This window comes from Lepisma saccharinum, chromosome 30, assembly GCF_977018435.1.
Source record: "Lepisma saccharinum chromosome 30, izLepSacc3.1, whole genome shotgun sequence".
Lineage (NCBI taxonomy): Eukaryota > Metazoa > Arthropoda > Insecta > Zygentoma > Lepismatidae > Lepisma > Lepisma saccharinum.
The window spans coordinates 38,021,243-38,047,772 of record NC_139258.1 but is presented as its reverse complement, the minus strand read 5'-3'; the positions used below and the strand labels follow the sequence as shown (position 1 = coordinate 38,047,772).

Genomic DNA, 26,530 nt, shown 5'->3' with positions numbered 1-26,530 from the left:
ATGTCACCCCTTCCCACCTCACCCCTAGCGGTGCCAGGGGTGTCTTACCACCACAGTATTTATTTCCAGAGTGCAAGTGATACGTGTACCAAGTTTGGTTGAAACTGCTCCAGGCGTTCGAGAGTTATGCTGGAACAAACCAATACACACACACACACACACACACACACATACATCCATTTTTATATATATACTAGCTGATTGCCCGGCGTTACCCGGGTATTTACTTATCCCAATCTTATATTAGACAGGAAAATAATGAGTTCTAAATATAGTGTAAAATGAACTTGGAGTTGAACGGCATTGGGAGTGTCACTATTCATCTTAGCGACCCCGAAAACTATGGATTCCACACTAATATCGGTCGTTTTCGATTATCTTTGCATGTCACCCCTTCCCACCCCCACCCCTAAGGGTATCAGAGTAAGATCATATATCTTCTCAAATTTAGTTTCATTTGCTTAGCTTATGCAGAACGTACTGTTACGTATTTGATTATGTAAATTCAAATAGCACTTGCTAAGCAAATGAAACTAAATCTAAAAAAAAAAAACTTGCTCCATACACTTACAAAGAAGAAATTTCTCAACATTTACCTACCCCCTCTACATACTTCACAAATCCAACTTCGACAATCAACGCCGATTATTTCTTTACATTTACTTTATCTTTTTCTTTGTCTTGCAAACATTTATTTTTACACAAAAAATATCCGTACATTTTCAATCATTCTCTTCATCTTTCTCGTATTTCTGGAATTAACCCCGGCGATAGAAATTATTTGCAAGTTAGTTCGCGATATTTTCTAGAATTGACAAAAGGGGGAAAGGAAGGACTAATTAAAGATTTATTTATCAAAGTAATGCAATAAATTAAACCTTTAGATAAAATGCTATTTGATTACTAGCCCACCTTAACTCCATATTACGCAAAGCTTCAACATGTTCGTTGTCGACGTCCCAGGTGTCTGGGAAAAACGGCAGAGTCACGCCTGCCTTGGCTCGGGCGGCTATCACGTCGTGGAGAACACTAGAGTAGGTCTAGAGTAGGTCTTATCGCGGTCGCAGCAGGGAGAGAACTTGCGACTCGCGCTACAAGGAAAACCTCTGCCCCGAAAAACTCGCCAGGTGGCAGTGTCGTCAATCCCATGCGAGCGTCTGGGAGACAGACGAAATGTATTCGAGCGAACTAACAATCTCAAGGCAACGGGTTTAATTCCCTTTATACAGGGTGGACCGAAGAATGTGGCGAAATGGGATAAATGAGTCCCGATTCACCACGGGGGGGGGGGGGAATTTCATGTCTAGTAGCATAGGGTTTCGGGGAAAACCATAGCATTTCCTCTATGATTGAAAGAGGTTTGGTTGAGAATCCACGCCTCGACTCGTGGATGGAACCAAATGTCATTAAATCACGAAAAATAATCAAGGGTTACGTACTATTTTCATGACATTTGCAAACACACAACTTAAGTCATTCAGCCGCTCCCTCACACATCGTTGAGGAGATTGTTATGCTAGGGATGACATTGACTTACTGTGCATAAAGTGGACTTAAAACAAGAAATCAATCAATCAATCAATGGTGTTTATTATTATTATTATTATTATTATTATTATTATTATTATTGCATCCAAAGTAAAGATATGTAACGTCTGTCATTTCAGGAAATTGGGTTTTCATTATTAATTTTTCAAATTTTCCAGAAATGCTAATTAATAGTAAATAAGCGAATTCTAACCAGAAATATTTTTACTTCTATATTTAAAATTATATGGAATTGAGAGATAAATTAAATCACTTAGATTTCAGCATTGATATGGCATTTGCTAGCTCTTGTCTTCTTCAGTTTCATTCATAGTACCAGTACCGTCGAGTTCTTTCGTAAAAACACTGAAATATTGCAGGATGTCCCTTTTATTCTAGCAAAGGAAAAAAAAACAATGCCACAGAGGAACAAACTACAGAAACAAGAGAGACTTCACAGCACACGCTTCTGGGAAATCCACCCCTCTTTCATGGTATGCATATCGCTTTGGAATTGAGGACTACCAAACGAAAGATGGAACATGCTATAAACATGTCACCATGAAATGCCTGGCACCTCCAGCCTACCGACTGTCCACCGACAGCAACAAATTTCTCTCAGGGGTGTAACGAGACCAATAGGTGCCTGGGGGCAGATTACTCTAGTGGGGCCCCCCAGCTACTGCTATTATAGAGGCTGGATCTACGAATACAAAACATTTTAGCATGTGAGGTGCAAGCAAATATCTTTATTATGATTAAAGATGTGTTTGTTCTTGATAAATGCTATGGACAAATAGTACAAAATTACATTGTAAATGAATTTATTATCATTACGCAAAAGCATCGGCTACTTGATCTTTTTGGCTGTCATTTTCATTTTAAAGTAAAGCCAGGTCACTAGAACGTTCCAGACTCATAGTACTGCTTAAATAGGTTTCCGTACCATTTTAAATTTAGAAAAAAATCTCTCTGCCATTGCTACTGTGAGAGGAACAGTAAGGTACCGTCATCGGCAATAAAGATGCGACACCTAGATCCTGAAATATTGGCTTTCCTGCAATGCATTGTGTGTGTGAGGGCGCGAAAACCAACAATCTAGGCCTCAAAAATCCCCCCCCCCACCAAAAATTTCCGGGGGAAGAGTTTTTGTTAGAACAAACAAAAGATAAGCAATTACTTTTAATTTAAAATATACTGTACTAAAAATAATATCGAAACTTACACAAATTAGTGTAGTTGTGAGGGTTCAATGCTTTTTCTCTTTCAAGAGATTATTAACAAATATACATCAATATGCACAATAAAAGTAAAACAAGAATGCAAAATAATAATAACTATGAAATCTAATTGATTTATATTAACATAAAGAAAAAGCTTAATAAAAAGTTACACATAATAAAACCACTTCAACTATTTAATAATTTATTAACATCTTTAACCAGTTAGTATAGGACGTAGTTTGCTACTTTATAATATCTAATATATTTAAAAGTAACAAATTTATTTACTTTTGGGTAATTAATAATAATAATATACTTTCAATTTAGTAATTAATTTAGTAATTTATTTGTACTTTTAATAACATTATAAATATGTATATCGTATATGGGGGAAGGGGAGGGGGTTTGGAGATTAATATATTTCTCCCCCCAACCAGTCTAAAGTGATTTCGTACCCTGGTGTGTGTTGCCTTTCTATTAAAAATTTGCAATTGAAGTCAGTTAATCGCCGTAGAATTGGGTAACACACAACGCATCGCAGGGAAGCCAGTATTCAGGAACTAGGTGTCCCATCTTTATTACCGGTGACTGTACGCCAAACAAGCCGTGCACACATCAGGCATGAACGTCCGCAGGTTTTTTTTCAGGGAGGGGCAAGCAAGGTAATGTTTTTTTTTCCAGGGGAGCAAAGGAGGCATATTTTTCCCCATAATAGTGATGCCCCCTCAAAAATCGGCATTTCAGTCAGAAATTATCATTCTCCTTCAACGTATTTATAATATTAACATAAGTTACTGTCGCTGAAATGAAATGATGTGTGAAATATATAATTTTCAGGTGGATATTGTTTTTCAAGGGGGTACCGTGCCCCCCCCTTTCCGGACGTTCATGACTTCAGGATAACTGGAACTACCCGTATGTTCTATCACAAGGAAATAAGCAAGTTCTTTCACATCATTCATGTCCTCTATCTTGTGTTTGAAAGAACTTCTGACGATTGATTCATTATGGTTTATTTTTCTTCGCTTTTCTGCCACTTTGGCTAATCACGAGAGTGATGATATCATCAAATTGATGAAAGGACACCCATGAAAAGGCCTGGATTTGAAACCCGGGACCCGAACTTCTGATAAATATTTGTGAGCAGTGGCGGCCATTAGGGGGTGCAGTTGCCCCCACTTTTTGCCACTTTTGCTCCCGCACTATGCTAAATCTTATGTATCAAGGGAAAGTAAACTGTTCTTGCACCCCCCAGCTTTGGAACCCAATCGCCGCCACTGTTTGTGAGGGAAGTAAAGGTTTGGAAATGTTTTTGCATTTTTTTTTCAGGTTCTTTGCGAAGCTCAGTGTCCATAAATCTTGATAAAAAGAAGGTTGCAGTGATGGGGAGGGAGGGGAGGATTGGCGCAGGCCATAACCCCCCCCCCCTCTCCCTGGGCCCAGTATTCCAATAACAAGAACGTCAAAGGCAGGAACAGGTATCAACATAAGGGCTGAATGCTGAAAGAAGTATACTAAACCTCCCCTTTCGAAAAATTGTGGGCACGTGACTGGAAGGTCTTGTCACTTTCTATGTGTCTACAACTTATTTCATGCCTGTAGAGCGATTATCCAGTTGTGAGCAAATTGTGTCTATCATCGGGTTAAACCACAGAGTTCTAATACTCTCTGGTTAAATCAGCTGTCTCAGTTGGCAAGTCTTTGGACAGAGTTCGTCAAAGTGCTTCTTTCCCATTTTGATTCTTATGTCAGAGAATTCACTTGAAATCCTCCTACTTGGCTCATTTCTTCTTCATTTCAACAAGTGATTCAAATAATCATCGAAGCTCGAAGCAGCCAAATCAAGAGAGTCTGCTAGAGAAAGGATATTTATCTGCTCCAAGACTTTTCATTGAACAGTCAATATAATAATAGAACTGAAAGATTCAATTTTTCCCTTAATGCCAATAGACTCACTTCTTTCATGTTCACTCCTACCTGTTAATGTTACGAGTATCATACACAACTTCTTATTTCTTACCCGTCGTGTTGCATTAAGCGTTATGAGAGTATTATTCTTGTTCAAGGTTTTAACTCTTGCCGTTGCAGAATATTGTTGGCAAAGAAAATTATAGACATTCTGAACTATTACAAAAATAAAACGGGGATCTTTCCCGGTTATCTTCTACAGCATTAAGAACTAAATTTAAATTATGACTAACGTGCAAGCTCTTTGTTGTACGTACACCGATTTCCCAGCCAATGTTGCAATCCTTACCTCCATAATTTTACCCAGCTGGAATTATTTACTTAGCATAATGGAAAATTGTGGCATTATTACTGCAGACGTGAAACTATACGAAACCACTTTGGGCCTCACACGTCTCTATAATCTGCCTGCAGCGGGCTAGTCTAAGATAAACACAAGTCAGAGAAATCGATCTTCCGGTCTTTCGGGGCTCCTTTTCCTCGGGGTCACCGCCTCGGCTGCCCCGCCTACTAGTTACGCCGCTTTTCTTTTTCATCTGTTGTTTTGCTTGCATGAATTAATGTAACAACGAATGGCTTTCGTATCGCAGCAGATACTGAGTTCCCGTTTACTTTAAGTCCTAAATATAATTTACGACATTAATGTAGCACAATTTTAGGCATGAAAGTTGGACTAAAAAAAACGAGAATAAGACAAAGATATTAATCCAGTCAAGGAAAAGAAGAAACTGTGAACAGAGCATGGTAATAGAAAACTTTAATATCGAAATGACCAACAACTTCTCATACACAAACCTGCATGAAAAAATGAAGAAATAGCAGAAATACAAGCACGTATTCAAACAGCAAATAAGGCCTACTTCTCGATATTACCTTTAATCAGATGTAGAAATCTCAATTGGAGAGCTCGAGTGGTGCTATACAAAACACTCACTCGTAGTATTGTAGTATATGGATGTGAAGCATTGCCTCTTGCGGAACAAGGTGCTAACAAACTCCACTCATTTGAGGGTAAAATCCTCCGAAGGATCTTTGGCCCTATTCAATCACAAGGAGTGTGAAGAATTAGATATAATGACGAAATTTACGAACTTTATAAGGAAGTACCTCTCTCCATATACATAAGAATAAAAAGACTAAACTGGGCTAGCCATGTAGCTAGAATGGATGAGCACCGGACCCCGAAGAAGTTGCTAGGAGGAAACGTTGGAGGAAGAAGACCTGCAGGAAGACCAAGGATAAGATATACTATGTACGATGACATGTACGATGTATGTATATCGTCCTGTTTTGTACCTTGTTACATTTGTACTTTGGTGCAGAGTCTGAAGAAAACCTTGCTACAAGGTTGAAACGTTACGTTTAGTTTATGTTTTATAATAAAATAAATGTCTGCCTTGGTCAGCATATTGAGTTTTTCATATCATGGAAACAAGGCTTAATGGTGTTATAATGGGGTTAAAATATTTACCAGATTTCTAGAAAATTATACATTCATTCAAATTACACACGGGAATTGAATTTCCAAAGTTGGAAAGCTTATTTTAGTACGAAATTCCAATCTTACAAGCTCATTCCTCAACCTTCTGTACGTAAATTTTTACAAAATTATCTTCCATACATAACTTGGACCGTAAGTTTATTCCACAGCAATTTAATAGCAATTTTATACTAACGATGATTATTTTCTACGAACTTACAGTAAGTTCGAAATGAGGTATAAAATTTAATCAATATCGCCTTTTTTCATTGGTAATTTGAAAAATAATGGTACAATATGCAGAACGGTAGAGATTGGGTTTTACTTTTATCAATATTATTTACGTATTTTCTAATGTCATATAACATTTGGAATGTTTTTGATGTGAAAGCTACGTTCTGAACGAATAAGAAAGGACTATTCACTCAGAATACTAAATATTCTACTCTTACAATGCACTTTGTTAAATGTTGTAAATGAACTATACTTGATTAATCCTGTGACGTCACGGAAGCTGGTGTGAGGCCCGTGTATAAGTATCTCGGAGGCCCTGATCTGATTGTGATGAAATTTTAGTATGGAGCAGGCCGGGGTCTCCGAGAGATATTATGGGGGTTATTCCTAAGTAAACAAAAAATGATCGATCAGACATTTCGATTATTGATGGCGGGGAAAGAACTTCCGTTTTGGCGAATTTTCCAATGTAAACAAGTGGAATACAGATCGTCACCGAGCTCATTGTCTTATAAAAGATCGGAAACAAAATGGATCACTTGAAATTTTTGAGTGACGTAGAGAAACAAAGGTACCTAGCAGACCCTAGCTAGAGGGGGCCGGGGGGCAGCTGCCCCCCCCCTGAGAGCCTGCTTTGCCCCCCTATGAAAAATACGGAACACATTCCTACCTGGAATTCTCTCTAATCTTTACAATTATATCATGTGTTACTCTAGCATAATAACAAAGACACTTATTGATTTTGTGATTTATTAGGGTGTATGGGATTCCGTATAATGTATCAGGATTGGGGCGGGGTTTCCCTTCCAGATTCAGACTTCGGGAAATGATTTCGCAATTTTCAGTATCTCGAACAGTTGTGACATTTTGAGTACGGTAGTCTTGTATTAAAGGTACCTAATGTGTTCGGATGTTTTTCTTGGATGTGTTACTTGGAATTGCTTAAATTTTTGTTTCCCAAGTCTACCTTTTGGTAATAATGATTCATGTGGTAGAGAGAGGGAATGGATATTTCATTTTTGTTATTTAGCGTTGCTTTTCTGCCACTTCTAGCTAATCGCAACAATGAAGGATGACGTGAAATTGATGAAGAGACACTCATAAACAGTGCCGCTACCACAGGGGGCTGGGGGCATTGTCCTCCCCCACGAACTTGGATGTAAGTCCATTCTAGGGAAAGCAAACATTGAAGTAAAAAAACAAGACTAGGAGAATCTAAGAATAGCAGGACAATTGGATACTCATGATGGAATTAGTTTTCACGTGTTCCTTGCATTTTTCTTCCAGACGGCCAAGGGCACTTGCAAGGTACACAGAGGGGCAATTGCCCCCCTCCTCGATTACAAATTTTATTCAAGTAAAAACACATTTGGTAAAATTTTCTTGCTCGCTCCTCTCGCAATGCCTGCTATTCTTATAGTCCAAGTTCAGAGCCATAGCTATGGGGCGGTGGGAGTCGGCCATGAGAGCCAAACGATCTATATGAAAGAAAAATGTTAAAGTGAATGCCATGCCTCCCCGTAAAATTATTTGCGCTCTATTAAAACAATTTCTTTCTATGAAACTTAATATGAAATATTAATGATGACACTGTACTCCAAAAAGTCGTTGATCAATCAATGGATTCCTATTTTTTTCTTTTCTCAGGTGTCAAAACATGTATTTCAACTATAATATAATACAATTCTCACAATATTTTGCAAAATGGTTAACATAACCAGTAGGCAAACATTGTCTGTAGTGATTCAAGAGTCTGCCCTTTGAAGGAAATATAGTCCGTGGTGGACTAAGGAACCTATGTTTTAATGTTTTAGCAAGTACAAAAAAGTATTACAAATTTTTACACAATTCATCAAAGTGTAGATAATATGTAACCATTATTATTTAATTAATTCAATTTTTCTTCCATAACACAACACAATGGTGTTGTTGGATTCTCGTTAGATTCCTTTGTGCGTAAAAATCTTGCATACTGGAAAAAAAAGGTAAAGTGCTCCCCTGTGCTTAGCACCACGCCATGAAGGCGTATAGGGGGTGTGAGGGTAACGCCCCACACTTTCTTGATCCGGTCGTGAGTGGGGGTGATGTGATCAGCATCAGCACCAGGGCCGCTTCCAACGTTAGAAAAGTTCCCGGATTTGAACCGGCCGGGGATCGAACCCGGGACCTTTAGCATGGTAGTCAGACGCGTTACCGACTGAGCCACCGCGGCCACCTGCGATCAATTTGTTGATTTGCATACTGGAAACTAGAGGGAATAATTATGAAGTATGATTTATAAAGGGCTCCCTTAATCAGTTCTGCAGAGAGGCCCAAAGCTGTTGGTACATATTAATCGTCCATTAACATTATCGACCTGTAAATATCAAGTAGATACAGTCCCCTATTAGCCTATTTATGTTAAACTTTATATTCTTTGACAATTTGGAAAGGTCATTATCGAAATATTGCTATTTGATGTTGCTCGAAGTTGTTCTTGTTCGTTGGAGTTTCAAGATATCATCCCTTTTCTGTTACTTATCTCTTTTGGGGGAGGGGGCAACTGCCTCCTTGTACCCTGCTATATCTGTCAATGGGACACCATATATTAAAAATTGCCCCCTCTAGGATTGACTTCACCCCCCCCCCCCCCTATAAAGAATTCCTGGCTACGGACCTGGTACCTAGAAAAGATTGGCAATTTCCCGGATCGTTTGGATGCAGATATAAAAGCACAATACTAATATTTTCCAAGGCAATGTTGATCTACCATCAGCTTCGTTTTTGAAAAGACTTCTCCAGGTTGAAATGAAGCTTACATTAATTATAAACACTGAAATACTTCGATAACAACAGTAAAAGAAATAATAATAATTACTACCTAATTATATATATATATTTTATTCGAATTTAATTATTATTGTTGTTTATTATTAGCATGCTATTCGATCCACACGCCGAGTGAATATCCAGCACAACTATTTTCCATTAATACTTTTACATTTCATAGTTACTATACTGAAATGCACAGTTATTGTATTTTGTTATTAACTTTTGCAAGTGTCGTTCAAGAAAGGACTTTAGAAGTTAGAAAAAAATACAAAGTTTATATTGTGTGACCTCGTCTAAAATTATAATTTCTCGAAATTTGAGAACTGTGGAACCATTTATTCTTTGAATTAAATGATAGAATATGAAAAAATATCCTGGTTCCTGTATTTTTCACTCATTTTTTCGATCTAATGCATATTTTACACTGATTACTCTGTTCGAATACTAACCAAGTTAAATTTATTTCTTTTATTAACAATAAAAATAACGAACTTCCTGCTTTTTTGCAACTTGAAATGAAGGATGCCAATTTCCAGAGGGGGGAGAGGAGGGGTCGACTGACCTACCGACGCCCATGGAGAGAGCGCTTATCAACACCCAAAAGGTAAATGCCTTATAATATGACTATAAATAGTTCCAACTTTTAAGTGAAGTCAACACATGTCCGTTAGACAATTATGATTTTCGAAACAGGTAAAATATTTTCATTTGATTTGATAAAGTGACGACTGCAGAGCCTACTTCCTCGTGTTTGTGTCCAATCTTATCGCTTGACTGCCTAAATACACTGATCTTTCAATATCGGGTCTGTCTAAAAACTATGCGTAGATACCTGAGAACAATTGTTTGTACCCTATCTCATGTTCAAACCAAAATCCACACAAATATTGTCGCCTTTTCCGAAACGACACTGCCTTTACACCATTGAATTCAATGTTATTCTTTTCAAAACCGGAAGTGCGGTCCCCGCCAGCGCCAAGGAAGCACAGAAATGTAAACATCCGGTGAATAGCGCTCATACTTATGTATCTCGGAGGCCCCGATCTGATTGTGATGAAATTTTAGTATGGGACAGGACGGAGCCTCCGAGCGATACTTATACTTATGTACGAGTCTCACACCAGCTTTCGTGACGTCACAGGATTAGTCAAGTATAGTCCATTTAATTCCATTCATGGTAATATGGTGAGTTTCTTCGATTCCTACTCCCGCCGTTGAATTACACATACTTGCAAGTCGCAACAAGAGAAAACATAAAAGCGCAGTGTAAAAATCTTAAATTCTTGTATCACAGACTCATGGCAGCTAGGGACGACCAAAATTACGTCAAGTTTAGTGCTCTTTGTGCAAAAACATACTATATTTAGCCCGTCTGAGCTGCCCTGCCGTTACGCTTTAATATATTAATTCTTAGGTTCAGGAGAATGTAACTTTCGGAAACTTATGAATTGCTACATAATCTTAAAGGTTTGCTTCACGCACGAGAAATTCTTACCTCTGTTGAAAATAACGTTTGAATAGCCATTCTATCGCTCTCCAATGTAAAGCTTAGGGCAACCAGATGACGAACGAAATTCTTTAGGGACACAACAGGGGTGGCACCTCTAGCGGAAATGTTTGGCAGTGAACAGCCCCATAGGACGAGTGGCTATGGACAGCATTAGCACCTTGGGAAATACATGCTAACAACACTAAACCTGGCCTGCCTAACCTATCCACGTATGCATATAATAGCATAAATAGGCATAAAAATAGGTTTGGAAATGTTATATTTTGTTTATTTAAGATGTTATATGCATACGTGGATAGGTTAGGCAGGTCAGGTTTGGTGCTGTTAGAATGTATTTCCCAAGATGCTAATTCTGTCCCTAGCAGCTCATCTATGGGGATAGTACCCCAAACTCAGAAACTTTGGCTAGAAATCGCAAAAATACGTAGTGTGAGCCAAAAAGAAGAAGAAGAATGCATTTTTCGTTTGGACCACGCATGGAGGTAAGAAGTGTTGCCACATGAAGGGGAATTTCTCTTTTCCCCCTAAATCCGTAAATCCCGTTGTACCCCCTGTACCCCCCTTAGATAATTTGACAGACGCAAGGTGCTACTGTTAAAGGAACATATTTTCAATTCGCTCAATAAAAAAGGTTTAGGTATATTGTTTATAACTTACAAGCATTATCTAATTTATCTTAGCTACTACAGAAATTCAAACCATTGTAAACTTATTCTACTACATTGTGCTTGCTTCTATGTAGTTAGTTCATTGACCTGTGTTCTTGGAAACCTCTTTAAGGAAATGAAAATTGTGTAAAATTTCTGTGAAACGATGGAATCAGATAAAGTTTACTCTCAGAAAATTACGCTCCAGATGAATGCTCCTTTGCGTAAGGGAGGGGGGTACACTTTTCTAAAGAAGTGGTCACGTCGATTCAAAGATAATATATAAATCTTCATCAGAAGAGTACATGACTGACCTTTTCTTTTGAATTTTTCAAATGGAATTTTCCGAAACGAAATACTTACACAATTGAGACGAGACATTGGGGGGTACAATGTACTCCTGTAGCCTACTTCATAACTTTGTAAGAGGGAAAACAATACTTAAACCTATATATTAAGAGATTTTTGAACATAGAGATGATACTGAGACAAGAAAAGTCTGTGTTTCCTCTCACATTTCTAAACGAGCAGTGGCGAAGCGTCCTATGAGGCCAGGAAGCCGGGCCTACCCACGCCATTACTCTTTGAAAGGTGTATTTACTTATTTTGTCAAAACACATGTAATGCAATGGAAAAGTTTGGAATTTTCATTTATGATAATTACAAAAAAATTCTAACCCTGACCAGTATACGAACTTTCCACGGAGTGAGGCACATTTGCTAGGGCCTCTTCTCTTCACATTCCGTCCTACGGTCGTATATGCGGGAAGCCTAATCTTACGAGTACTCTAAAAAAAAAAAGTGAGAATCATAGAACTTCAGACCTTCTGTAAACAAAAGCACGTGTATCGTAACAGTGTTGCCAACTTATGACAATAAAATTATCTACGTAGCCTACAAGATGCAGAGACGTTCTATTTGTCAACGGACGCGTTATAGCAATGTTTCTCTTAAGGAGGAACTATCACTTGTTGGGAGTTAATTTGATACGTAGCTTAAAAAGAACAATTAAATATACATCTTGGCTGCTCGATGGCTGAGTGCAAATAGAGACGATTACCCAAATGTGGAAAATAAAGTCTTAAATGTAAAAAATAAAGAACAAAATGTATATTTATCCATGGGCGTCCGGAAGGGGGGCAAGGGGGGCTATGGCCCCCCTGGAAAATGAAATCCAACCAAAATTATATATTTTTTACATACAATTTAGTTTCAGCCACAATAATGTGTGTTAATTATTGCCCTTGGGGAAAATGTGCCTTGTTTGCCCCCCCTGGAAAAATACCTTCCTTGCCCCTCCCTGGAAAAAATCCTACGGACGTCCATGATCTTTTCCCCTACCGGATGTGACAGTTCAGTACCAAATGATTCTTCTTCTGTCGTCTTATGCTAAAATTAACCTTTGCTAGGGAATTCGATGACACATTGAGATAAATGACGTTTTTAAAACAGCTGTTTATTGATTAAATTCATTGGGGTTTGAAAGTATGATTTATTATTACTATTGCACATAAGTAAGCTGATAGATTTAATTTGATTAACTAAGTTCTTGAATCGTATTCATCGTCTCGGTAACTAATGACATAAAGTGCGTGTCACAGTGTGGGGCATCTACACCTCAATGTCACACATTACAACATGCTCCAGAGTTTTCTTCAACGTCTCTAAAGTTACGCTATCCCAAAACACTCGTATGCCCTTTTCAGCTCTATCTAAAATTCTGGGTTAAGCAGCAAAAACGCCGAGGGAGACTAAAACGGCAACTCAATGAAGCATTGTCACTGGAAAGAAAACTGGGGGAAGAGGACGGTAAGAGGCAGTCACATTTTATTGCACCCTACATATAAAATGCATATTTGCAGGGTTTTTTTTTAAAAAAAAAAAAAAAATTACCATGTTTTTCTTCTTTCTAGAGCGAAGGTGTTCATTTTCAATCAACCTCCACCCATACCCCTCTCGCGTCTTGCCCTCATCTCAACCTCACGGTCTGCCATTGCCCTCCCTCACCCCCACAAGTCTTACAGAGTGTGAGGGTGTTTATGAGGTCTGCAGTCATGAGGGTCGCAATCGATGGTGCACACCTCTGCTATGGTCAGCCCATCTGTGTCCCTTCACAACACAGCACCCTCACTGACATCGTGAAATCAAATTATCATGTGCCGACATTTACCACGCCACTTCAGTTTCTTCACCGACTTAGTGCGAAGGTATTGGGGTTGGCAACAACCTAATAGCGGATTTCTTCCGCCGCATATAGTCCGTTTTAAAAAAGCTTGCCAATGCTAGAAAAATATGTAAATTATCCCGGAATATGAATTTTAAAATAGCTTTTCATTAAAGGTTTCTGCTTATAATAATAATACGTGATGATTGAATAAATTACAACTGATCACGTGAGCGGCAAGAAAGTAGCGCCAGTTTCAAATATGGCGACTTCCATGCGTGCAGGAAGGTCTCCGTGTTCTCCGAGTTTCTTTCAGAAACATCGGCAAGGACAGCCGTTGAAAAGTGGCGAGAAGCAGATTGTTCTGAACGTTTATGCAACATTCTGTCGGTGGCATCCTGAAAAAACAGTGAAGGAGGTGGTGAAGTTGGTGTCCGAGTGCAGTGGTGTGTCAGCGTCTTCTGTTTTCGGTGCGTTGAAAGAACGGAAAACGACCGGTGAAATTGTGACTCCCGGGAAGAAACACAACGTTGTTGCTCGTGTGAACAAGTACACAGATTTTGAAATAAGCGCAATACGGCGCAAAGTGCATTCCTATTTTTTTAATCAAGAACTACCCACCGTGCGGAAGGTATTGGCGGATGTTAATAACGATGAGGATCTCCCCGATTTTAGCGCGTCCACGTTAAAGCGCCTCTTGTTGGACGTTGGGTTCGTTTATGGGAAGCGAAGTCGGCAGACAGCACTCATCGACAGGGACGATATTGTTTTTTGGCGCCGAAAATACCTCCGGTCCATAAGGGAACTGCGAAAGCAAGGTAAGAACATTTATTACTTGGATGAGACGTGGGTAAACGCAGGACACACTGTGAGCAAGGCGTGGCACGATAGCACTGTCACCTCCAGGAAGAAAGCTTTTCTCGAAGGACTGTCAACCGGAATGAAGCAACCATCAGGAAAAGGCAAGAGGCTCATCATTGTTCATGTTGGAAGTGGAAGTGGGTTCGTTGACGGTGCACAGCTAATTTTTGTGTCAAAGACTACACGTGACTACCATGAAGAAATGAACGGTGATGTTTTTGAGGAGTGGTTTTCATCTGTTCTGCCAAAACTTGACCCGAACAGTGTTATTGTGCTGGATAATGCTCCCTATCACAGTGTGAAATGTGAAAAGTTGCCAACCACTGCTTGGAAGAAGGCTGACATATTAGCTTGGCTGAGCGAAAAAGGCGTTGTACTTCCAGCTGACGTGCTCAAGGCGGAACTTTTGGATCACGTTTCGCGTATGAAGCCAAGCTATGACAAATACGTTGTCGACGAAATGGCGAAGAGAGCCGGGCACACCGTGTTGCGTCTACCACCTTACCATTGCAACCTGAATCCCATTGAAATGATATGGGCTCAGGTCAAAGGGTACGTTGCGCGCAACAAGACCTTCAAGTTGGACGAGGTCAAGAGACTGACTGAGATTGCCATGTCTCAGATTTCGGTGCGTAACTGGGCGGACGCAGTGCGGCATGTCATCGAAACCGAAGAGCGGAAATTGTGGGAAGTGGACAACCTGACAGACGATTTAAATTTGGAAAGATTCATTATCCAAGTTAATGACGGGGAAAGTGAATCGGAAGATAGTTGTGATGAAGATCTGACAGGCATCGAACCTCTCCCATCGGATTAAAGTAAGTAAATATTTTTCCCTTGCATAAATAATGTGAGTTCTTATTGTCGCTTTTTTTTAGTGCTCAAGAAAGAGAAATGAATGGAGATAAACAATCTATTTTTTATGTTTCGGCTTATCTTTGTCTAGTTTCTGCTAAAACTGGCGGGACATTGTTGGACAAAGGAGAGAAACAATTCTCTGTATGTCAACAATGTTGGGCAATAGCTTGGTGGAAGGGGTAGCAAGGAAAAGAAAAGGCTTGAATTTACTGAATCGACTCTCGCTCTCTTAGTTTTACTTTGGCCCCGTCATACTGAGAGAAAAGGGAGGGAGGAGGGACCCGTTAACCCAGTGTAAGATAAATGAATTTTTTGAAGTCGAAAATATGTTCATACCTGTACTTCAAGCTTCAACAAGAACACGTATTTAATCACACTTCGAAAATGTATTTTGCTTCAATGTGTAGGGATGTCATAAAACATAGGAATACGTTTTCTTTTCATGTAACGTATTCGGGTGAAATGCGAGTGAACAACAGCATATGATGACCGCGCCATCCATGAACAGCTGACGCGGAGTGATACGTTACTCGAAGTGAGACGGTTGTTTACAGAGGGTCGGAAGGTTCGTGATTCTTAGGAGGCCGGCCTCGCGGTGTTACCCACTAGGACGAAGAGAATGTCAGCAACACTGCATTTCCGTCAGGGTTGGAAATTTGTGGTGTACCAGCATTTTTTATAAACATTAGCCTGTGTTCGTGCAGAGAGACTTCTATTTCGTTGTACATTCTCCACATTTTGTACGAAACTTAGGTTTTCCTTCCTTTCATCGACAAGTGTAAGTGAAATTGAAAATTACGGAGTACTGTAGTTCTGACTTCGTTTTCTGGTCAGAGTGCTGATGGTCTTGTCGATTCACCCAACACCGTAGCGTAAACAGAAAGTCTAAAGAACTTATATGTGTAAAGTAAGTCTTCATACCAAATAATGTAAATTAAAATGCTAGCTACACCTTATATTTACAAAGTAGTTTTACTTTCACTGGAAATAGAATAATTCATTTTGATCGTGAACGGGGATTCCCTCGTTCTTTCCCTCTCTGTGAAAACTTGCCTCCTGCTCAGGACGCTACAAGGGAGAGTGGCTCGGAGCGCGAGGTTCGTGGCGGTAGAGCTTTGTTTGTGATTCGTGTGTTGTGCAGCGATCAGATTTACGCAAGAAGTGCCGGACTGAAATGCAAGAACAATCGAGTTCTTAATTCAGTGAAGATGTAATCATCGGTAAGGTAGGACCCACTTTTGGTCTTTCATGTTTCCTTCTTATAACAATCATTTATAAAATGTTTTCAACTATATTTTCCTTTGCAAGTAGCAGTGGCAAGTGACAGCAAGTATTTTAAAAAAAATTCAAAGTTGTTGAAACGTTATTTAATGCGTTAACACTGTCGTTGAATAAATATTACAAGCAGACATTTTTTTATGCAGCCGACACAAGCGAAGAGGTAGGCAGTTTCGTTTTCCCTGAAGGTAGGGTGACCAGACATACTCTTTTTAAGAGTATTATACTCTTTTAGAGGTTCATATACTCTATACTCTTTTCAATTTGCAAAAATCCCCAAATATACTCTTTTCCTTGGAATTTAATTTCGTTCATTATTTTACGCGTAAAAATGCGTTAAAATCCACAGAAAGAAAAGAAACAACGATGGGTAAGTGGAGGTCAGTGTACAAAGTTTTAGTACAGGCTGGGTCAATTTTAAAAATAATTGTGCCTCTTATAAAATTCTTGTTTACTTTGCCTGGTACATATGTTGATTGTGTGTTATTAAAACTTATTGGCGAGAGGGAAAAGTACACTCCTGGTATCAACACTCGAACAAGTAATGAAAGTGAAATTCAATGTGGACATGACCTGTGAAGAGTTTGGACTGGCAATAAAGGACGACTTAAACATACTCAAGAAAGAAAAATCATCCCAGAAATATGAATGATGGTGGCCATTGGTGAGTAAGTATTTGTAATTAGCTAATTACATTAGACCCATAAGTAATTTGAATCTGTAAAGTGTAGGCCTATTTTATAGGGGCTATAATAGAAGCAATAACAAATAGCCATCCTTATTTTCGTTTTTTTTTATGTTTTGTGCATGCGCACCTTCAGCCTATAGACTATACTCTTTTTGATACTCTTTTTGGTCAACAAATATCTGGTCACCCTACTGAAGGGATAACAAGAGAAGAGGGCGGTCAATGAGAGTACAATACAAGGGAAGACTTTTTTTGGGTTTAGGACTAAGAGTTTTGTGTTATGGGGTTATTGCGCGGGCCATGTCTGTTTCAGGTCTGTCGGAACAGGCCAGTGTAGTCACATTGGATTGGCAGAAAAGAGCTGAATTGCGCCTAAAAATTGGGATTCTATTCTCTCAAGCAACTACATTTATTATAACCTGATTATATGTTACATAGTAACATGTCGTGTTGCCGGGTCCCAAACAAAGATCCTATGTTCTATTATCACGTAAAGGTGTCTACTAACACAAGGGGTAGAACAAACTAGGATGCGAAGTATACACACTGTATTACACACTGAATGAGAGAGCCGCGTTGTGGTCATCCTAACACGTTACGAAGCCAGGTGACCTAATTGTGGTCATGTCAATGTTTCCTGATCATCTTTAATTCATTCTCCATACATTCTCATCGTCACGATTTGCATAGAGCAGAACAAATGAGACGAAATATTCAAAATTTAAATTATGTTTACTTGCATATACAGGTGTTAGAAATTCATTTATCTAGAAAGCCAAGACTGGAATTAACTACAATCATTCCTTTAGTTAGACAACAGATAACAATGGTGTTTTCCTTGGTGCGAGGAAGTCCTGCTAAAAAGAACTAAGTTGGCAGCAGTAGAACGTACCAAACTGACAGTCGCTGAAAGTGCGGAATTCTGTCGTCTGCTCACGGCACAAACGTCAGACTGACCCGAAAATTATGGGGGGGGGGGGAGTTCTAGCCCTTTTCACCTCAATTGCAAAATAAATTTAGAATAAAAGTGATGAAGAATTGACAACAGGGCTCGAGAACGTCACGCCACTGGCAAGTAAAGAAGCGGCCTGGAGAGACATTGAACCATAGCCCCCTCCCTTTCTTTTTACATATTTAAGCAAATAATGGAAATTGTCGCACTTTTGTGCCTACCCTGCTAGTAAATTTACGCTTCGCCACTGTAAACGAGACTGAAATAAATCTCTGCAAAATCAAAGCGAGACGATACTTGATGTCCGAGATGATCTCCTTCGAAACTCTGGTATCATATTTGAAGAAATTTGTAAAAATAAATTTAAATTACTGTGTGTCTTATCAGACATACCAAGCGTATAATGTATTGACTTTTCTTTTCAAAATGTCGTGTATTTTGTTTACTGTAATTTCAAAGTTAATGCATTAGTAACAATTGCGAGCCTGTGCTGCCCAGTTTAATCTACAGGGTGGTCCATATGTCTTGTTACCCCCATAATTTTACATAACTTGATAATAATACAACTTTATAAAAATACAGTATAATATAATGAAGTGTAAGGTAGCCATTCATTCCACATGTCGTGTGACACCAACAATTTTACATAATTTTATATTATGATAATAACAATATAACAATTTGTAACACGTATGGATTCAGCGTCAACCAGGATGTTGTTCACGCATCCAAAAGGTCAGTATGACCACCATTATTTTCATGGCACAAAATGACACGGCGCCATGACCTGTGTGACATATTACGAAGCATTTTTTTCGTGATTGTTGTCTGAAAGGCTGCCCTAATAGCGTCCTTTAATTGTTCTGTTGTTTGGTATCGTTGTTGTGATACCTTTTCCTTAATAATGCCCCAGAGGGCATTGTCACAAGACGAGAGATCAGGGATTCTGGGAGGCCAATCCAGAGGCGCCGGATGATGTACCGATCCGCGTCCTATCCACCTATTGGGAAACACTTCACTTAAATATTCCCGGACAGCGATGGCATAGTGGGGCGGTTCTCCATCCTGTTGAAACCAGGAACGTCCCAGGAGATTCAGTCTTTGGAGCTGTGGAACAAAAAATGCCCGTAACATGGCGAGATAGGAGTGTTGATTGACTACGCCATCGAAGAAACAGGGACCTATCAAGTGTTTAGCGGACATAGCGACCCAGAGCATCACATGTGGGGGGTTGTTTTCCAGCTCTTCGTAACAATGCGGATTTTCCTTGGACCAGAAATACACAATCCTTGCACGTGCACTTCGATATATTGCGCATTCATCGGAGAAGAAAAGGTCAGCCCACTGTGGAAGTGTCGGAAATACCTCCAACATTCTTCCACATGCTGCATGTTGTCTACGCATGTCATAATCACTGAGCTCGTTGACGCTTGCTGGTTTAAAGGATTTCAATCGAAGATCCTTCTTCGTGTGTTGTATCATTGTTGTTTTCGGGATTCCAAGCTCAGCAGACCGTTTGCGCAGTGACTTCTGTGGTGACCGAAGCACAGATGCCTCGTCTCCTGCACATGTGTTCTGTCTTTTGGTTGGTGCCAGGCCTCGGTTTGTCTTTGATACATCCCAACATAAACAGTTTCTTTTCCCAACGCAGTATTGTCACTTTTGGTGGTGCATTTTTTTGGAATCGTCTTGTGAAATCTCGTCGCACATCCTCCATGGTCTTGCCGGTATGTGGACGTTCATGGGCCCAAACACTGACAACAAGGCGCTCTTCTACATTGTAGGAGCTTGTGTCAGCCATCTCTGCAAAAGAAACACTGAATTAGAGATAACAAGATATTGATTCGAGGGGGTAACAAGACATATGGACCACCCTGTATTTATAATAAGTAGTGGTAGTGGGCCGGTTCTGCAACCGAAAATGAGGCTCGGTGAGGCTCGCCTTAATGGATTTCTCTCGTAAGGCATGAGCCTCATTTTCTCGCAGTGTTGCCAACACCTTACTCGAAAAAATCACCAAGGTTTTTTTTGGGTCTAACCTAACCTAAAGCAAGGAGCTGGCAACACTGCTTGAGGCTTGCCTTGCAGCGTTGCCAACATCTTACTCGAAAAAATCACCAAGGTTTTTATCTTGGTCTAACCTAACCTAAAGCAAGGAGCTGGCAATACTGCTTGAGGCTTGTCTTGCAGTATTGCCAACATCTTACTCGAAAAGTCACCAAGGTTTTTATTTTGGTCTAACCTAACCTAAAGCAAGGAGCTGGCAACTTTGCTTGAGGCTTGCCTTACAGTGCATAAAGCAATTTGCCAACCTACTGGTACTTTTGCCATAGCTTTTTACAAAAAAGAGAGAGGAAAGAGAGGGGTTAAACAACCGACAGTGTTGCCAACACCTACCTACAGCCCTTTTTTCTTACTTGGCAAGGGCTACCTTGCTTGAGGCTTAGCCAATTTATATACTGGCGTAACATACACACACTGGGCAAGGAGAGCCGGCAACAAATATATACTGCCGTAAAAGAGAGAGAGGGATGGATGGATGGCAACACAGTATGTGTGTGCGTGTGTGTGTGTATAATATGTAGCATTATTAACTAGATTGTGTTGGCAACCCACCTACAACTAAAAAAATTGAGATGCCAATGTTGCTGTAAGATAAAGAGGGAGAGACCTAGCGTGACTTTTGTAAACCTCTCTCGGGGGAAACACGATGTGCTATACACACGTGCGCGCGCTGGTGCCTCTCATTATTTTTCGTATTGTGAGGCAAACAAACAAATAAATAATTGTTTTTTTTTTTTTTTTAGGATTCCTGGCCCCTATAACCTCGCCAGGGTGCGTGGTGCCCAACCAAAAAAAGTAAAAGGTTCTAACGGCTGCGGTTCCGTACAGCTTTCGAACGTAGAATTGATTAACGTGGGGGGCGAATCTCTTCCGGAATGTTTTTCAATTCGTACATCTGACTATACATGCTGTTTATCATCAATTTAGCCGTATTCTGTTTGTCGTCTATTTCGAGCAGTTTGCCCGGCGGTAAAGTTGTTGTTTATCGCGGCGTTATGAATCCAACAGGATACACGTGGCGCGTTGAGCGTGTCCCCGTGAGAAATACACGTGGAGACCTGTTTCTGTGCAGCCGGTGAGATTCGTGCTACCGCGATAAACATCAACTTTTGTTCTGCCCAGCACTGTATTTCTTACGGGACACGCTCAACGCGCCACGTGTATCCTGTTGGATTCATAACGTCGCGATAAACATCAACTTTTGTGCCGGGCGGAACGGATGTTTTGGTGTGGAATTTGCACCACTCCCCAAGTTCATGTTGAAAGAGAGAGGAAAGGAGGGGGGGAAAGGGGGGTGATTTTTGTTCTGTGGTGTCGATGTAGGTTAGATCAAACACAGTAATGTGAAAGCTTCTGCACAGAAGAGTAACGTTTTTACAACTGTACGCGATTATACTACTGTTTTGTGTGTGTTAAATTGCTAGCAGCTTTTTGTAGGTAAGTTTTGTTTCTTGTTATTTCTTTTGCATGTGTGTGTGTTAATAATAATAATTGCGAGTGGCGTTAGTGAACAGAAAGTGTTGTTTTGATTAAACAACGAAATTACGCTAAACAAAAAAAATATGAGCATATATAACGTCCGCTTGAAAAAACTATTCTTCATCGCGAATAACATAAAAGCGAGGTAACAATCGGAGGGAGGGGTGGGACGATGATTATGATCATGTTAGTTTACTCATGGTGGATAGTATTGACGCGTGTACTCTGGGTTGGATTTGTTGTTTTAAGTCTATTTTATGCACAGTAAGGCTAATCGAAACTGGACCTACAGTGGGATCCGAACCACCTCCGCCGGGTATCGAACTTGGAGTTTAAAATTATACAAGTGTACAGAAGGAAATTTTATTTTTTTGAATTTGTTGATATTTTGGGTTGGTTTTGTTGTTTTAAGTCTACTTTATGCACAGTAAGGCTAATCGAAACTGGACCTACAGTGGGATCCGAACCACCTTCGCCGGGTATCGAACTTGGAGTGTACAGAGGGAAATTTTATTTTATTGAATTTGTTGATACTCTGGGTTGGATTTGTTGTTTTAAGTCTATTTTATACACAGTAAGGCTAATCGGGACTAGGCCTAGTTTTTTTTAAAGTAGGATCCGAACCACTATATATTTTTATCGGGTTCGAACCTAGGACCTCTTGATTACAAGGCAACAACACAACCACAGCACTATTGAACCCTAGTAAATATGTAGGAAAAAACAACGGTATATACATAATCCAAAGTTGCGTGGTTCTAGGCCCCATAGGAACCAAGAAAATCAATGTCTTGGAAAAACATCTTAAGATATTTGTCTTAATCTTTAAGAAAGTCGACTTCCGGTCTGTCAAGATGTTACTTCCGGTTTGTCAAGAAAATTTTCTTAAGACATTTGTCTTAAGATGTTTTCCAAGACATTGATTTTCTTGGCTCCTAATTGACCTAGGATGATGATTTTAAGTTTGTTGGATAGAATTTGACGAAAACTATTCGACTAGCAAATAAAATCGATTCCACCCCCTCAAATTTCAAAAATATAGACAATTTTTTTATTTTTTGAGAAACTTGATTTGCTGGCTTAGTTTTTACCCTATTTCGAAAATTTTAATAACATTTGATAAAAAATTAAATGTACTCTACAACCTATTGGAAACATAATGATTAGTGCTTACTGTTTTCGAGTTATTTTAAATTTAAATTTCAAGATGTAATTTCTAAGTTGTTTTGTAACTCGAAAACTATGGGTCGTAGAAAACCCATTCTTGTTTTATCTGCTATTGCCCGACAAATACTATATACACAAATAATGTTTATTGTTTGATTTAAAAAATGGAGATCGAAAATAACTTTGTTTTCTGAAAATAAAAAATGTGTGTATGGAAAAAAAATATGATTGTGTAATTTTTTATGATGTATGTTTGCATGTAAAAATAAGTATACCTGAAAATTTTAGAATTTCAAAATAGCTATATATATATATATTTGCTATTATATCAGCCAAAACAAAAAAATATATATAAACAAGAATATTTTCATAGTTTCACACCTCTATTAGATTGGTAGAAAAATATATTAGTGGGCAATAAAATCTGAAGAAGATTTGTGTCTAGCAAAAATAAGCTAAATAGAATTACACATGCATACAATATTTATTGTGTTTTTTGTCTATCTACAATCATATTTTTCTTATATATTTTTTTAATTTTTTTTATAGGGTTGATTAAAGCACATATTTGAGGAAGACAACACTACCCATATATAAATAAACCCCTCAAACTAACACCAATTACAATTAGCTTACAAAATTTTTCTCATAAGGCATTTTTGTTTTGTAAACACTCTACCACCAACAGATCACATATAAATAAACATACCCCGAAAAAATGCGCTCCATGAAAAGTTGCCCTGTGTGCAAAAGAACTATATCAAGCAAAAATTTTGCAAGACATTGTCGCACCTGCGTGCCAGGCAAGCATTTGGCTGCCACCGAACTGTGTTCCGGATGCAATAAACACATTACAATTGCGTATGCCAAGAAGCATAAGCTTACTTGTTTAAGCGAAAGTACATCTGGGGCTCAACCGTCGACCAGCTCAACCAAGAGGAAAGCGGAAGCCGACTCGCCACCATCCGCCAAGCGCATCAAGACTGTGGCGAAAGCGAACCAGTCTGCTTTCCAGCGTTTGTTAGAGGACTTTCCCCTTACTTCGGAGGGCTCATGCGACGTGCGTAGTTTTTTGGAGAACGTGCAAGCCCAAATTATTTCCATCCTCGGCGATGCGCTTGCAACGCACTCCACCAAATTCTACGCATCGCTTCGTTGCTGGTACAAGAAGCCGTCTGATGAAATTTACAGCTTCTGCCACAACACCAAGGCGAAGACGCTGCATCTGGCGGATGTCGAAAACCTAGAGGTCATCTACAACAAGTTTGCCGAGGAGCTGGTGGCAAAGCAGGAGGAACATCAAGCCAAGGGCTCGGGGGGTTCGCTGTGTGGGGAGCGTCACGAACTGCGCGTCAAACTTTGCAAGTTTGTGCCTCTCTCCGCCTCCAGCTACGTCCCCTTACCAGATACGATTGTGGAAAAGAAGGCCGTCCTGAATATTCAGAACAGTGACGCCAAGTGCTTTCTCTGGTCGGTGCTTGCAGCATTGCACCCTGTCGACCGGAAAAACCAACCACACCGAGTTAACCACTACCTACCCTACGAGCCAGAGCTGGAAGATGCGATGGCTGGGATCGACTACCCGGTGGAGGTCCCGGACATTCGCAAGTTCGAGACCCGTACACACAACCCTCGGTTGGCCATCAACGTTTATGGCCTCACTGACAAAAATGTGGTGTACCCTATCCAGGTAAGCGACGTAGACGACGATGGTGTGCAGGAAATTCATCTTCTGCTCATCAAGGACGAGACCCATCACCATTACACCCTCATCCGTTCCCTCTCTCGGCTTGTTTCGAGCCAAACAAGCAAACACGAACACCGCAAAGAAGTTTGTCGCAGGTGCTTGTCTATTTTTGATAATCGAGAACAGCAGGATTATCAGCGCATCAGAGGTCCCAACATCGCTGCCGAGAAGCTCGCTAACCACAAACTTTATTGCAATGCCAACGAGCCGGGGGTGGCAGTCTTGCCCAAACCTGGTACCGTGGAGAGTTTCCACATGCGCGGTGCCATGGTGGAGCACCCCGCTATCATCATCGCGGACTTCGAGACCTTCCTCAAACCCCTGTCCACTTGCTATCCCGATCCCGAAGTTTCCTCCACTACCCCTTACCAACTCCACGAGGCATCCAGTTTCGCATACGTTGTGGTGCGTCGGGACCAGCACATCGCCCCCGAGCCCTACGTGTACCGTGGTCCCGACGCAGCCAAACACTTCCTCGAGAGGATGGTTGTCGAGGCCATCGAGATAGGGAAGGTGCTGTTGACCCCCAAGTCTATGCTCCCACTGTCCCCCGACGATCAACGTAGACACGACGAGGCCATCGCTTGCCCTGTCTGCGTCGAGGAGTACACCGCCAACAACTATAAAGTCCGACACCACGATCACTTTAATGGTAGGTACGTTGGTCCTTGGTGCAACGATTGCAACCGTATGGCCTGGGACCCGCGCTTCATCCCTGTGTTTTTTCACAATGTCTCGGGATACGACTTCCACCATCTAGTGCCTCACTTTGGGTACGACGACATGCGAATCAACGTTCTCGCCCAGAACGAGGAGCGTTACATCAGTGTGAGCAAACAAGTGTCGATCCCAGGATTAGACTCTACCGTCGAGCTTCGCTTCCTCGACTCCCTGAGGTTCCTCCCGGCAAGCCTCGATGCTCTCGCGGGGAAGCTTAGCGACGAGCAAATGCTCATCACCTCTGCGAATTTTCCGAACTTGGACGCCGGTCTCTTCAGGCGAAAGGGGGTCTACCCCTACGAGTACGTAACGGGCCCCGACAAGTTTGCGGAGACGTCGCTACCTCCTCGAGCAAACTTCTATAGCAAGCTGCGAGGCTCGGGCATTTCTGAGGATGACTATAACCATGCTCAGTCCATGTGGCGCGAGCTGGGTTGCCAAAATCTCGGGGACTACCACGACGCCTACCTCAGACTTGATGTGACGCTCCTCGCCGATGTGATCCAGGCGTTTCGTGCAACTGCGAAGACCATCTACAAGCTGGACCCTGCATACTTTTACAGTCTTCCCGGACTGGCATGGTCGGCCATGCTTCTTGTTACGAAAGTCAGGCTTGAGCTTCTTTCGGACGTGGACATGATGCTGTTTGTGGAACGTGCCGTGCGGGGTGGAATGGTCCAGGTGTCGCAGCGACACTCGCACGCCAACAATCACCACATGGCCACCGGTTACGACCCCTCACAACCGTCCAGCTACATCATGTACACGGACGTCAATAACCTCTACGGACACTCCATGATGCAGCCACTCCCTTTTAGAGGTTTCGAGTGGGCTGATCCCTCCAACTTCGACGTTGAAGGTTTCGACGATGAGGAATGCGGATTTTTTGCCGAGGTGGACCTTGAGTTCTCCGAGAAGCTGCAGGATTTGTTCTGCGATCTTCCCCCTGCACCCGAGTTCAAGTGTCCACCCGATTCCAACCAGAAGAAGCTCGTCATGGATTTCGAACCCAAGAAGAATTACGTCCTGCACTACCAGAATCTCCGGTGGTTGATGCAGCGAGGGGTCACGGTCCACGCAGTTCACCACATCCTCAAGTTCGAGCATTCTCCATGGTTGAGGCCATACATCGAGCTCAACACCGAACATCGT

At 40.7% G+C, this 26,530-nt stretch overlaps 1 protein-coding gene across 1 annotated transcript; it reads left to right on the top strand.

The window, feature by feature from the left end:
- The first annotated feature begins 13,826 nt into the window (after positions 1-13,826).
- Positions 13,827-15,242, top strand: LOC145981938 (uncharacterized). Its single transcript, XM_083115434.1, has one exon. The coding sequence runs from the start codon at positions 13,827-13,829 to the stop codon at positions 15,240-15,242; it is 1,416 nt and encodes a 471-aa protein (XP_082971560.1).
- Positions 15,243-26,530: the final 11,288 nt, after the last annotated feature.